The sequence below is a fragment of the Lathyrus oleraceus genome, chromosome 6, assembly GCF_024323335.1.
Source record: "Lathyrus oleraceus cultivar Zhongwan6 chromosome 6, CAAS_Psat_ZW6_1.0, whole genome shotgun sequence".
Taxonomy (NCBI): domain Eukaryota; kingdom Viridiplantae; phylum Streptophyta; class Magnoliopsida; order Fabales; family Fabaceae; genus Lathyrus; species Lathyrus oleraceus.
In genome coordinates, this window is record NC_066584.1 from 332979822 (window position 1) to 332996059 (window position 16238).

Sequence of the window (16238 nt, forward strand, 5' to 3'; positions counted from 1 at the left end):
CAATATAAGTTTGAGTAAAAAGTTTGACATATTTAAACAATAAAGTTAAATAGGTGGGTATACTTACTCAAGATATGGTTTAACTTCAACGCAGTTAATCAAGACATGAACATGTGCTGCTAGCAATTCTTTTTGAGTCAGCCAATGTACATTCTTCTTACCAGATGGACGACCGGGAATACCGAAGACTGATAAGGTAAATTTACTTTTTTCATTAATGTTAAATTCATTCCTTATGATTCTTGGAGTTAACATCAAGTGATTGAAATAATGACTGCAAAAATGTGATGTTTCCCGATGCAAATAATGTGCACATATAGATCCTTCAACTTTAGCTTTATTTTTCACGGATCTCTTCGAATCACCCATGAATCTTTCAAACGGATACATCCACCTATATTGAACAGGGCCTCCAAGATAAGCTTCATATGCAAGATGCACAGGTAGATGTTCCATAGAGTCAAAAAAACCAGGCGGAAACACTTGTTCCAACTTACAGAGAATAACTGGAATATTTTTGTCCAACTTAACGATGTCATCCACTCTTAATTTTGATGCACAGATATCTCTAAAAAATTGACTAATTTCAGTGAGTGGATTAAGCACATGTTTAGGTAGTGAAGAGAACGCAATTGGAAGCAATCGTTCCATGAAAACATGGCAATCATGGCTTTTCATTCCATGCAACTTTCCGGTGCTAGAGTCAGCACACCTTGCTAAATTTGACGCATAACCATCAGGCATTCTCAATTCGTTTAACCATCGACAAATCGCTTTAGCTTCTTCGGAAGTTAGACTGTAATTAGCCTTGGGTTTTAGTAACTTCCCATTCGGTTTAACCTTCAACTCCAACTCCTTTCGATTACACAAAATCTCCATGTCCTTTCTAGCCTTCTCATTATCCTTTGTTTTACCTTGAACATCCATCACTGTGTTAAACACGTTATCAAAAAAATTCTTCTCAATATGCATAACATCAAGATTATGTCGCAACAAATTATCTTTCCAATACGGGAGATCCCAAAAAATACTTCTTTTTGTCCAGTTATGTGTATCCCCATATCCTTCAATTCTGCAAGCTTTACCATAATCTGTGAATTTTGGCAGTTCACTAACTCGGTTCCATACTTCACCGGGTGAGAAACGAGGGGGAGGCAAGTCTGTTACTCTTATGCCTTTTTTGAAGTCATTCTTATTTATTCGAAAGACATGATCTTTCGGTAGGAATCTGCGGTGACAGTCAAACCACGAACTTTTCCCCCCTTTTTCCAACGTGAACGCATGAGAGTGTTCCATGCAATGCGGGCATCCCATTTTTCCATGTGTCCCCCAACCGGACAACATGCCATATGCGGGAAAGTCGTTTATAGTCCACATCAAGGCTGCTCGCATAGTAAAGTTTTGTTTGCAAGATATATCATAAGTCCATTCTCCAATCCATAACCTCTTCAAATCATCAATTAAAGGTTGTAAATACACATCTATTCCAGCTTTTGGACTCTTTGGACCTGGAATGAGGCAAGTCAAAAACATGTATGGTTTTGTCATGCACATCTCAGGAGGGAGGTTGTAAGGGGTAACAATAACTGGCCAACAAGAATATCCACTTCCAGACGCTTGGACATATGGAGTAAAACCATCAGAGCATAGTCCAAGTCTGACATTTCTAGGTTCTGCTGCAAAATCAGGATGTATCATATCGAAGTGCTTCCATGCCGCACCATCAGATGGATGTCGCATTGTGCCCGAACTTGTTTGGTTTGTATGATGCCATGTCATTTGACTTGCACTATGCATTGAAGCAAACATTCTTTTTAACCTTGGTATGATCGGCAGATAAAACATGGACTTCACTGCCACATGTTTTTGCTTACGGTTAATGGCTTTACTGCGAACTTTGTATCTCGGACTCTTACAAAACTTACATTCCTCCAACGATCCATCATTAGTACCAAACTCATTATCGTAAAACAACATGCAACCATTAGTGCAACAGTCAATCTTTCTTACCTCTAAACCCAATTTCGACACCAACCTCTTTGCATCATAAAAACTTGTGGGAAGGTTGTCTTTCGTAGGAGTTGCGTCCAACATCATTTTTGCAAAGAATTCCAAACACTGGTCAGGAACATTCCAATTGGACTTGGCGGCCAATAATCTCACACACATCGATAATTTTGAGTCTGACGACCCTTCAAACAACGGCGTATTCATTTCTTGCAACAATTGATAAAATTTTTGAGCTTCCTCATTCGGCAACTCTTCCTGATCGAAGTCTTGAGGTTCATCATAGGTCACGTTAACCCCAAAAGCATCGCCAACCATGTCACTGATCAAACTAAATTCTTCCCGGTGTTCCATATGTGATCGACTGCTAGAAGCATGTGTAGTCGTAGTCCTTTGTACATTACTCGGCAACTGTTCTCCATTATATGTCCAAACCCAGTAATTTTTAATGAAACCCCTTCTCTTCAAATGACGTTCTACTTCCTCCGGGTCACTAATTATAGGTCTACATTCACATTTTAGACAAGGACATCTTACTCCTCCTTCGCTTAGACAACATTCTTGAGCGAAAGCCCATGTGATAAACCCTTTAACTCCTTCCTCAAAGTTCGGTTTAAGTCCACGTCTTCCTGGATACGTTCTATCGTACATCCAACTACGATAGTAATGAAAATATTCCATACTGCACATTTACAAAATCGTTACTATTTTAATTTCAAAAGTGATATTCCTCTATCGTCCAATTTAAAAATCGTTCTATCGTACATCCAACTAATTATTACGTACAATTTAAAAAAAATATATTATACTATTAATAAATATATAATATAACTATTACATACTTTATTGTTTAAACTAAACATATATTTATAAAACATATACCCTAATATGTGTTATTTAAAAAAAAAACATTTTAGACATATACCCTAATATATATGAAATTAATGTTTTGTTTTTTTATACATTATTTTAAACATAATATTAATAATACAACTTCTATTTATTTAGTTATCTAAATAATATATATACACACTTATCAATTTTTACTCAAAACACTAATCTATTATATTTTTTAAACTAACCATATTATCTAAATAATAATACAACTTCTATTTTTAGACATGATTCATATTACTTTTTCTAATAAACAAAATATTTCGTTTTTTTTTATAAATATTATTCTGTTTTAATATTTTGTTTAAAAAAAATTATATATTATATTTCTAAAAAATATAATGTGCACATATATAAAGGCATTAAATAGTTTTTAAACAAAGTAATATCAAAGTTTTAATATTTCCAAGCTTGACATGATTTTCTTTTGAAATTTATAATTTCTCTAGAAATAATTAAAAATGATTTTATAAATAGGGTATTAATAGAGAGGATAGTATTGGTATTAATAGTATATTATATAAAATCTATTTCTAAACTATAAAAATTTAATACATAAAATATTCTGTTTTTTTTGTATAATACATTAAATATATAATACATTAAATATTCTGTTTTTTTAAAACTATTATATATTATATTTCTAAACAAATTCTAAACAAATTCTGTTTTAATAATACATTAGGGTATATGTTTTATAAACAAATTCTAAACAAATTCTAAATATATAATACATTAAATTTCTAAACAAATTCTATTTTAATACATAATGTGCACAAAAACAAAATCCAGTCCAAACAAATTCGGTTTTAATACATAATAAGTACAACACATAATCCAGTCCAAACTCAATACATTTAACTAATCTGAAAATAATTAAAAAAAAAATTAAATTTCACAATTTTGAATATACCTGGATGAAGACTTTGAATCTGTTTGCTCCAAATTCTTGAATGAATAATTCACTCTTAGCTATTTCTTAAAAAAAAAATACAATAATTAAAATAAAATTCATATATATTAAACAGAAATGGGTTTAAGTTGAAATAATAAAAGTATTTACCTTTAAATTTCCAATTTCACAATGGATCTGAAGCTTGAAGGAGAGAAATGGGTTGAAGGGGAAAATGGGTCTGCAGGTGGAAGGGAAGAGGAAACGAAGAAGAAGAAGAATGAAACGGTGAAGGGAAGAGGGAGAGAAGAGGGAAGGTAAAGGAAAGGTTCCCACGTGGTAAACACGTCGCTATTTGCGACGTGATTTACACGCCACAAACCATTCAACGGTCATCTGTACCCACATGCTTGTCACGTCGCTATTTGCGACGTGATTTACACGCCACAAAGCCTTCAACGGTCATCTGTACCCACATGTACCCACGTGATCAGCACGTCACTAGTTGCGACGTGAATTACATTTCACAAAACATTATTTGAATTTTAAATTTAAAATAGCGACGTGATCTGCATGTCACTACCAAATTTTAATTATTTTCGTTTCCCCCCAACCTGAAAAGTTGTCATTCCATTTTTTTATTATATTTTACCTTTAGCCACGTGAAATTCACGTCGTAATTGGCATTTTTTGCCACGTGCATTTCACGTCACTAAATCACGTGGCTGCACAAAGTTATTCTTGTAGTGATAGTCTTAAACATCTAACCTACTTAGCTAGAATACAAAGAAATGTCCGACAAAGTTAAACGAAAATGAGATTGTTATAAATTTTGTATGCTAACTCTTTTGTAGTTTTTAGATCATGAAAATCCGTATACACACCTCACAAAATTCTACGAGATAGCTGGTACGCTAGGAGCATTAGAAGATAAGGAAGAAACAATATTCCTACGATTGTTTCCATGCTCATTGGTTGACAAAGAAAATGAGTGGTATCTAGACTAATCCACATCAACGATGACAAAATTGAAACTTATAGGAGAAAAATATTTTAAACAACATTTTTCCTTGTAACAAATTTATGGAAAAACCATCGCAGTGTTTTTCAAAGGCCTAACATAAAATCTCTATGAAACATAATTTTAAAGGCACTAGGAGAGACTCAAAAACCAGCCTTTAATCTATTTGATCAAATTATTGAAGTTTATATTTCAACAAATTTATATTTAAAATTTACTTAAAAACAAAAAGTCCAAATTTTTTATCCATGAGAACTACAAATTTAAAGTTTTGACTAGCAAGAACTGAGTCCAAAATATACATATTTTATTTTCATTATTCCATATCGTCTGGATTTTTTTTCTAAATTCCAGCGTTCAAAACTTCAACTCATGAATTAGTTTAAAGTATAAACCAAAAACTTGAGGTTATGATCGTTAAATCAAAATATACTATTGCATGCACAAGAAGTGGTCATTAAGACCTTTGTAAACATTGTAATTCTAACAACAATTATAGATCAGATCACAATTTAAAACATAGCTTACACTCCATAATTATAACAACCTAAAATATTTCTGTCAAAAATAAAAATAAAATATGAGTCAAACATTTAACATTCATCAACATAAAAAAAAGCACCATTGGAATATTTTACATGAATAAATATCAACTATAAAATGATATATTTTGACCTTAAAAAAATACGCAAAACATATATTTAATATCAAGATATATAAAATTAATATGAAACATATATTTAAAAAATCTAAAATAGTATTTTTACACCAATTGTTACACTAACACTAACACTGTATTTTACTTTTTAAATTTTTTTAATGTAAATTAAGAGGTATCAATATAAAATTGTGTGATTAATCAACTTCATAATTTTATTAATCAATATTTTACATTTTATTAATTAATTTTATTTTATTATTATAAATTATTTTTATTTAAGTATTTATTAATCAACTTCATAATTTCATTAGTTAGTATTTTATTTTTCATTAACCAACATTGAATTACAGCTAATAATCATTTTTAATATTTAAATATTTATTAACCAATTTCACCACTTCATTAAACAACATTTTACTTTTTATTAATTAATTTTGTTTTACTATTAAATAATTTTTTAATATCTCAGCATTTATTAACTAACTTCATCACTTTATTAATCAATTTTTTATATTTCATTAATCAATTTTATTTTATATTCTTCATGTAAGTTTTCACGTTACGGTTCACTTATTTGTGAATAATAAATACGGTATAGGTGTAAGGGATGGTACATGAATATTGATGTTAAAAAACATATCAGTGGTATTTAATTATATAATGCTAACTCAAATAGTAGAACATCTATTAAATACGATAGATTTTTTTATATTTTATTTTACATTTATTTCTTTTTTCTATGATTAAGTTTACGTGCCTAATTTTCTAATTTTTTTTAATAAATATTTTATTTATAAAAAAACGTAACAAATATTTATTATTAATAAAATTAAAATTAAATTTAAAAATGGTACTAACTTAAAATTATATTAGTCACTCATATAAAAAGATGATAATCTAAATTAAAATTTGAGAATTAATTAGGATGCTGTAAATAATTGAGAAATAAATGACACTTTTTTAAAATTATTTTTGTGTTATATAAGAAATTTTTATATTTTATATTTTACTTCTTTTACTTTAAATTATATCAATCAATATTTTTTTTTGTTAGATTAGAAAGATGAGTTTGTTAGGGTTTTCATTCCTGTTTGTAACTAACTTTTGATTATTGAAAGAGTTCGTTACATTCAACTACAATTGTGTTATCTATATGAGTAATCAGTTGACCTGTTAGAGTAGGTTTTGTGTATACTCAAGCTAGCCGGTGGCAAAACCACTGAGTTTGTGCTTTAAGGCTATGAACCTAGTAGAAGCAACAGGCTTGGTGAGAGCATCGACCCACCTATCAGTGCCAAGAATATGTAGGACATGAACTTGCTTAGCCAAGACTTTTTCTCTTATAAAAACCAAGTTTATCTTCATGTGCTTGGTCCTTGATTGCATAATATGAACGTGAGCCAGAAAGACTGCACACTGATCATCACAGAGGATTACAAGAGTTCTAGCATCAATGAACAGTTCTTTAAGGAGAGCATAAACCCAAAGGAGAGCTGCTGTAGCTTGAGCAAGACTTCTATAGCCAACTGTGTTGAATCTAGCAATAACATGTTGCATTTTGGACCACTAGAAAATAAGGTTGTTCCCAAAATATATTGTTGCACCTCATGTACTTCTTATATCATTAGGATCTGATGTCTAATCAACATACATAAGACCCGAATAGGTGGTGGTAATGCAATTGAGAGAGGAGTGAGGTAAAGCCAATGACGAATGGTCCCTTTGAAGTATCTTAAAATTCTTTTCACAGTCACTCAGTGAGACTCAAGAGGATAACCCATGAGTTAATATAATTTATTCACACAGTTTGCAATGTCTAGTCTTGTTAAGTTGGCATACTGCAAGGCCCCCCCGTAACAAACATATACAAATGAGAATTAGCCAGAGCAAAAAAGTCAATTTTACTCCGTTTGCAGATGGATTATGTAACACCCTGTTTTTTATTAAATATTTTATTACATTTTTATTATTTGAATTATGCATTTTGATGATTTATTTTATGGTTGGATGTTGGATGGGTATGTATCCTTGAATTAAAGATATAGAGAGATGATATAAGTAAGTAGAATAATTTAGAATTATTTTGATAATTAAAAATAATATTTTATTTATTTTTATTATATTAATTAGTGAAGATAGAATAATTGGGCCAAATGTGATAAATTAAGAAAATTAGTGGGAGGAAGGAATATGAGATAATTAAGTTTGGGTCAAGTTGGTGATTTGGAAAAGTTTACCCTAAATAAAAAATTAAAAGGAACCTAGTTTTAGGGGATTTTCACATTACGTGATATTTGAGAAAAATGAACAAAGAGACCATAGAAAAGGTGATCAAGGGAAGAGAGTGAATATTTCAATTCAGAATTTTTACAAGGGATTCAGATAAGGGTGGAAATTTGTTCCAATAGTAATGTGTATGGTAGAAGGGTAGAATAGAGGAACCTTTAACTTCCTTAGCGTTGAGTGTTTTGATTCATAATTTTTAATTTGGATGTTATGATGATTATTATATGACGATTATATGATGAATTTCGTGTGTGCCTTATATGTGTAGTTTTCTGTTTTAATGATTGAACTTATATTCACCATTGTTATAATTTTGAAGGTTTTAGGCATAATCTTAAAACAATGATTAGATGATTTAATTGTGTTAAAACTGTAAATTAACTTTATATATGAGTTGTAATTTTCTGAGCGTTTGACATTTTACGGAATCTAAATCGGAGGTCCGGAAGGTCTCCAACGATGAAAAACGCAGAAAATTCTGCATTTTGTCCGTCACAATCGCGAGCCTTTTTTTATGTTTTTCGGTCGAAATCGTTTTGGCCATAACTTTTGATCCATAAGTCCAAATCGAGTGTCGTTTGAAGCATTGAATATCTGAAATAGAGGGATATAACTTTGTTTCAGGGATAAAATAATTTTGGTGATTATTTCATAGATGTTTTGGGGGTTGAAGAAGATGAAAATTGTGTTGGAAATTTTAGAAAACAACAACTTTTTAGTAACGTCTTCGTGCACGGTTTTGATCATAATTTTCAACTCGTGAATCATTTTGGATTGGGGTTTGAAGCATCAGAAAGATGACTCTAAGAGATATAATGTGATGGTGATAAGTGAATTGTTTGAGTATTATTCATATGCCTACTATGTTGGTGAAGTTTTTTCCATACGTTCGGTTAATGAATTGTTGACACATACCACGATTTTGGTCATAACTTTTATTTCGTAAGTCCGATTTTGATGTCGTTTGAAGCTTTAGAAAGCTAACGCTCAAACCTATAACATGGTAGTGATTGTTTAGATGTTTTAATAATATTCACATGCCTATTATGTTAATAAATGTATTGGTTTATACGTTTGGTTGATGAATCGTTGCATTGTTGTAATATCATTGTGTGATAATTATGTGGTTATGTCGATGATGTTAAGATATTGATGAGTTGCTGTTATTTTGTTGATGTTATTCATGTGGTAACATGAGTTGGTTGTTGCATGATGAATGATGTGATGCATAAATGATGAGATGTGTGTGGGGATCCTTTAGGTGAACCTTGTTGTGTTAATGCATGTTATTTGAGAGTCATGCATCTTGGTGTACGGGATTCGGTCCAATTTTGGTGAGCCTCGATTCTATGGTGATGGATCGGGTGTGAGTAGATAATTCTTATTATGAGGGATTAGTGAAGCTTTATCTACGTTGATGGTAACGAGTTTTGGTAAACCTCGATCCCATTGTGATGGATCGAGTGCGAGTAGCTAATTCCTATTATGGGGGATTAGTGAAGTGTTACCTATGGTGATGGTAGTGATTTTGGTGTGCTCCGGTTCCAAGAGAGAATCGATCCTATGGTGGGGATCATGGAGTGAGACGAACCTGAGTGATCATATTTGGTACCACATGCATGTCGAGTCGGTGTTGAGTATATTGCATAAGTGTTGCATTTGTATTGATTGTCGTTGATGTGTTGTTGGATGAGATGTTGTTACATATGATGTTAATGATAATTGAGATATGGTTTTGTATGACGTTGATAATAATTGAGATGTTGTCGTGTATGATGTTGATTATGATTTGGATGTAAGAATGTGATATATTGTTGTGCATGATTGTGTAAATGTTGTATTCTATTCTTCATTTTATATCGTTATTATTGAAATGAATTATCATCCCTTATGTTTGAATGTTGCCTTTACATGGGCATCGTGCAGATACTCAAGAGTAGTATTGCTGAAGTAAGTGGAAGGTAGCTCTTGGATTACTTATTTATTTTGTCGTTTTTACTAGTGGTACCTTGCTCTGATCATGTAACATCGGGTTGGGTTAAACGCTTATTTTATTCCTTATGTCTGATTATGTTGAAGTCATAAGACTAATTTTGTTGTTGAGAATTCTTAAGATGTTGAGTTGATTGATTAGAACTCTCTTATTTTGTTATTACAATTGAAGTTGAGACTAGATGTTATTACTTGCTTTATCTTCCATATTTATCATGATAATTCCGCTGTGATGATACTTTAAAATGGAAGTGAGCATGTAGTGACAAGTTATGAATGTATTATTATGTGAATATATAACACCGATCAGATGAGATGGATGTCGTGTAAACATCCCAGGTATGATTCAGATAAGTGGGATGTCGTGTAAATATCCTTATTACAAATGTGTGTATTGAAATTTACTGTTGAAACCCGTGTTACGGAGCAGGTCATGTGCGTTATGAATGTGTGACACCCTACGTGGTTTTATTTTATATTTAATTTACGTGATAAAATATGTGTGGTGTTTAGGATGTTACAGACTACGTAGATGTATGATCATGGCTAGATTCAATAATGTTTTTATTTTAGAGAGGATGTTCGATGTGCATCGACTGAGTAAGAGGAACAAAATTAAAGGACGCATGTTTTATTTTAATTCCAAGAAAGTAATCCAAGTCACCAATATGCTTAAGTGAGAAAGACACATTGAGTTTGGTTATGATGATTTGCAAGACATAAGATGAGATGCTAGTGATGATAATATCATCCACATAGACAAGAATATAATTGAATATCATTTAGTAGGTGAATAAGGAAGGGTCGGTCTTGCTTGCCTTTAAATTGAGATGAAATAAGGCAGGTTGAAGTCTTTCAAACCACTGTAAGTTAAGGATAAATAATTTTCACCGAAAAACATATAAGTGAGAGGTATTCGACTTTCTTCCTTTATATAGTTCATACGGTGTCTGTTTTGGAATTGGTCTTATCAAGACACGATTCATAACATAGTAAGAAATGCTTACTGCATCAACCTAGAGATATTTAAGAAGGTTAATGTCATTGAGCATTGTCCTTTCAAGCCCTACTAGAGATCTATTTTTCCTCTCTAGTACCCCATTTTGTTGGGGAGTTTGTGTATTGAGAAATGTGTGACGAATACCATTCTCTTTATCGAATTCCTCATTTTAGAATTCTCCATCATGTTCACTTCTGATGGATGCATTGCTTACTTACTTTTTGTTATGGATAACTTTGACTAGTTTCTAAAAGGCAGCTAACACATCTCTTATTTTAGATAAGAATAATGTGCGGGTATATAGAGAATAGTCATCCATTATTACAAGAGTGTAGATGTTTCCACCTAAACTTATGGTTCTAGATGGGCTAAAAAGTTCTTGTGGAGAAGTTGTAAGAGTTGATGGGTAGAAATAATATTTTTAGCATTAAAATAGGCCCTTACTTGCTTGCCTTTTTGGAACACATCGCATAATTTGTTCGTTTCAAAATGTAAGTCAGGCAGACCGTCTACAAGATCTTTATGAACTAACTTGTTCAAGTGGTACATGTGGATGTGAGATATTCTCGTAAGCCATGGCCAATACTCATCCTCGTTGCTCGGGAGACATACATCATTTGAATGAATTTTATTTAAATTTATTATATAGGTATTTCCACTTCTTGAACTCATAAATAGAATTTTATTTGATTTAGATTTTATAACCCTGCAACCAGAAATATCACATATTACATTTTTATCCTTTTTCACATAGTAGACTTATACTAAGTAAATTATGATTTATCTCTTTAACCAAGAGAACTTATCCAATTGTTGGACTTGGGAACTTATCAATGGTGCCAAATCCTATTATTTTCCATTATTATTATCTTCATCATAGACAAAACCTCCTTATTTAGGAAATAAGAAGGAAAATAGGGTTTTGTCACAAGTCATATGCTTTGAACAACCATTATCAAGATACCATTTAACGTTTGAGGTTGTATAAAATTATTGGCAACATGCTTTCAATGTTCTCATCTTCTTTCATTCTGAACAACTCATATTGTTGAACCAGAAGATTTGTTTTGGCTTCTTGAACTTGTTAGTTTCCTTCATAGGTAACACATAAAGATTTAAAAATAGTTGTGGAAATGGATTTGTCAATGATCTTTATGTACTCATAATGAGGCAAGGCATCTACAAAAATGCTTATCACTTTGTGGTGTTTTATGTAAATATTCTTTTGAGCATGTGTGACAGATTTTTTGTCAGACACCATTCCAACCCTATTGACTTCAATATCAATGCCATCTTCCAAGATATCCCATAGCTCATCATCAAGATCTATGATGTGAGTGTCCATCTTGCTCATTCACCATCTAAATTCAGTAGAGTCTCCATTGAATGTTAAGATATTAATGATTTCTTCCGTGCGAATGCAATGATCTTCTAAGTGTAAACATTGAAATTCTAACAACAATTATAAATCAGATCACAATTTAAAACATAGCTTTTCATTGTGTGTAATAAGGAATTTCTTTGATGTTAAACATGATGCATATCGTGCAATGCTTGAAATTTAAAACATGATTTCATGTTGTCAATTAATTCATACCTCACCTTCATAATGAGAAGCCACAAGATTCAATCTAAAAGATCATGTCAGTTTAAAAAGAAGACTACATTTCGTCTTTAAAATTCAATACAAACATTCCATGACAAGAGTATTTATGTCAACAAACAACAAATTATTTTGACACATCGCAATCATACCCATTTATGATGCACCCATTCCTAATGTACCCTCAACTGGGAATGTTCAAACTCCAAATCAGCATCACGGTTTTGTTGATTTCTTCACTATCATTCCATAATATTAATAACTATCATTAACATCATGTCATGTAAGAACAATGAAACCTTAGAATTGGTCCAGCCTATATACGCAAAAGCAATGAATATAAAAACTCACATGTTGTGGACATAGTGGCATCCAACTTCCATTGACCCACTTATGGTGGATCCTGAGTTCTTCTTTGGAGTACACTAGCTGCTCCGACGAGTCTTTTAAATTACCGTCCCCTAATGAACTGAAGATGGTTGATGCTGCCGAGGAAGAACATGTTGTGAGTTTGGATGCCATGGATTATCATGTTAGGGTTTCACGTGTTGTGATTTCAGAATGATAAAAGAGAGAAGGGTGAAGTGAATGTGAATGAAAATGACAATAAGAGGAGTGTCTTTTATAGCTGTTGAATTAAAAGGAGTATATGTTCAGCCAATTCCATTTCATAATATTTATGATAAATAAAAATAAATAAAATATTTCTGTCTAAAAAATTAAAATAAAATATGAGTCAAATATTTAACATTCATGAACTTAGAAAAGCACCATTATTTTGACCTTCAAATTAAAAATATAATGGGGATGAACTTTCCGTCTGATTCACTGGTTTCACTACGCCAAAAAGGTTTTTTAACAGCGCATCTTAGACAGCGCTTTTAAAAGAAAGTGCTGTCTAAGGTTAAAATAAAAATAAAACACGGAAAATGTTCTAAAAAAATAATGAAAGCGCTGTCTAAGGGGGGGTCTTAGACAGCGCTTTTAGAAAGCGCTGTCTAAGACCCCCCCTTAGACAGCGCTTTTAGAAAGCGCTTTTAAATATAGACCTTAGTCAGCGCTTTTGAGAAAGCGCTGTTTAAAGTCTTTCAATTAAAATATAGACCACGAAGAAAATACAAGAATTCTCGACCTAAGGTTCGTGTGGGTCTTCCAAAGAAGAACCCTAAAGTTTTGAAACCCGCTTTCACCATTCCTCCCAAACTGTTACAATCCCTTGCAGAAGACCCTAAATGGGATGAAAAAGGAAGCGTCACACAAAACTACAACTCCTTCGGTGTCGTCAATGACCCTAACTCCCTCACCGATAATCTTCAAGCTCTTTCTGTTTCCGATGACCCCAACGATTCCGGCAGTGATCTCGAAGAAGACGGTATATTCTCCTCAATTCATTATCTTCTCTTGCTTCAACAATTAGTGTGTTTTTGTGTCAGAAATTGTTTATATTTTGTTAAAATGAGTTTGAATTTTGTGAATTTTGGGTTTGTAGATTTGAAATCGGCACTGGGAAAGAGGAGAAGAGATGGTAAAAGTGCACTTCCTCAACCTTTGACTTCAATTCAGCGTCTTTATATTAGTCGTCTAGTTGAAAAATATGGAGCTGATTTTCAGGTTTGATTTTCATTTTTGCTTTTCTGGAGGACCTTTTGGTTTGGTTAAATGTTCTTTATTTTCTGTTTTCAATGTTCATTTCGATTGAAGATTTTAATATTGTAAAGTGATAAGGTTGCAATCGAGGTTAAAATCAAATTACAATTTCACATTATTAGTCTGTTTTTCTAGTTTTTAGGAGGATGTTTGATGTTTTGATCTTGTTATGGCAGAGAATGATGATGGATATAAAGCTAAATCCTATGCAGCATTCAGTTGCGACTTTAGAGAAATTGTGCATGAGCTATTACATATACAAGAACAAGAATCCGCTTATTGTTGGAAGGTGAAATGCTTGGCTTATGAGCAAGTGTAGGGTCGTCGAAGATTACCAACTACAGGTGTATGGGTCATGATGGGTGAAATGTTGTTACAATCAGGATTTGTTTTGTTTTGACACTTTGGATGTTGCTCGTGGAATATTGTTATGAAATAGACTCCCACAAAATCCAAATCAAAAGATAATGCGATTCCACGATGAATATTGTGAATATCTATTTCTCGAATTTTATAATGAAATCATATAATATACACGATGAATTGTTTTGTCTGTTTCTTTCTTTATTTAGGAGGCCAGTCAAATGGCACATCGAGCCAATCTGAGACAGATTCTACCAACACAACTGTGAGTTTTCTTTCTGCTCTTATATTATTAGGTTTTTCTTTATAGCAACTTATGATTAATTACTAGTTTTCTATAGCTAATCATTGATTGATTATAGATATTTGTTGGAGGACTCGACCCTAATGTTACAGATGAAGATCTTAGGCAGACATTCTCCGAGTATGGTGAGATAACCTCTGTTAAGATACCTGTTGGAAAGGGCTGTGGTTTTGTTCAATTTGCAAACAGGTAAAAAGTTTTAAACTATCTCAAATCTTTTCATTGATATGCTTTTTAATCTCCATTAATGTAATCACCGTAATAATAATATTTAAACAACCTTTTCAGAAATAATGCTGAAGAGGCTTTGCAGAAGCTTAATGGGACAATGATTGGCAAGCAAACAGTCCGTCTTTCTTGGGGCCGCAATCCTGCAAATAAACAGGTAATCTTTCTCTCCCTCCTTCTCATCTCATTTCCTCATAAAATTCTTTTTAAGTGCTATAGTACTAGATTGTTTGCAGAGTGTCTGTCATAGAATTGAATTTTTGCTGATTTTATCTCAATGATGATAACAGTTTAGGTTTGACTTCGGAAGCTGGCCCGGGCCATATTTTCCATCCCCTATTTATGATGGATACGGATATATGCCTTCTCCTCATCATGATCCAAGCACGTATCCTCTCGCTTATGGGGGTTACCCTATTTATGGAGGTCACCAACAACAAGTAAGCTGATTTGCAGGAGGAGCAGTCACAACAAGTTACAGCACTATCACTCTTGAAGGAGAAAACTATTATGTAACTTGTTTTATCTGTCTGAGTTCTCAAGAATCCCTCCTAATTGTGGAGTGGAGTTGAATTTTGATTACATGAGGTAGAACTGTAGGGATTCAATTAATCGTTATTTTAGACTTGTAGGAGTAATGGTTATTGAGGAATTTGGAACTTAATTATGGCAATAATTATCTTAAGAATGACAGCGTGCGTGCTTGATTGAAATCTTTTGATCCGCACCATTGACAATTGTTTGACATTGTTAGCTTTTTAATGACTGCTTCATTTGAATTTTATAAGGGTGTGTAGTGGCACAACTGTTGGGCGCTTCTGTCCAAGAGGAATATGGTTTGAATGCTAAGATTGAAATTACATTTTCGAGAATGTCACTCTGAAAATGCAACAATCTTACATTTGGTTCTTCAGGTTTGTAGAAATTGTTACACATGATTTTTTTCCCTTTAGTTATTTGTATGTTTAGAGGATGAGAATATGGTATTTTCATGGAAATTTGAAGTAACTATAATTTTCCACTACCAATCAAGTTTAATTTTAAGTACATTTTTAGGTACCTATTACTTTGAAAGGGTGTCACTACACCCTATTAAGGTATCTTACCGAGGGAGGTATCACTACTTTGAAAGGTAGGGTTAGGATTTTTTCCTAGATCTTTTTATATTCAACCCTATTGGGTATCCTACTATGGTGACCCAATATTGAAAGGTAGGGTTAGCATTTCATTCTAAATTCATCTATTATAATTATTTTCCAAGTTACCATCTAACATTTGCCTAATCATTACAGTGGACATTGGTTGTTGCTCGCAATCAATCCTATCCGAGAAATTGTGTA

At 32.4% G+C, this 16238-nt stretch overlaps 2 protein-coding genes across 2 annotated transcripts; both read left to right on the forward strand.

The window, feature by feature from the left end:
• Positions 1-11041: 11041 nt before the first annotated feature.
• LOC127095513 (nucleolar protein 16) lies at positions 11042-14304 on the forward strand. The gene is made up of 4 exons (XM_051034194.1): positions 11042-11049; positions 13460-13728; positions 13846-13967; positions 14180-14304. Exons 1-4 carry the CDS (start codon positions 11042-11044, stop codon positions 14294-14296), a joined length of 516 nt encoding a protein of 171 aa, XP_050890151.1. The 3' UTR covers positions 14297-14304.
• Positions 14305-14489: 185 nt separating this feature from the next.
• LOC127094771 (polyadenylate-binding protein RBP47C') lies at positions 14490-15643 on the forward strand. Its single transcript, XM_051033553.1, has 4 exons — positions 14490-14631; positions 14729-14859; positions 14959-15055; positions 15189-15643. Exons 1-4 carry the CDS (start codon positions 14542-14544, stop codon positions 15345-15347), a joined length of 477 nt encoding a protein of 158 aa, XP_050889510.1. The 5' UTR covers positions 14490-14541; the 3' UTR covers positions 15348-15643.
• The last annotated feature ends 595 nt before the right edge of the window (positions 15644-16238 follow it).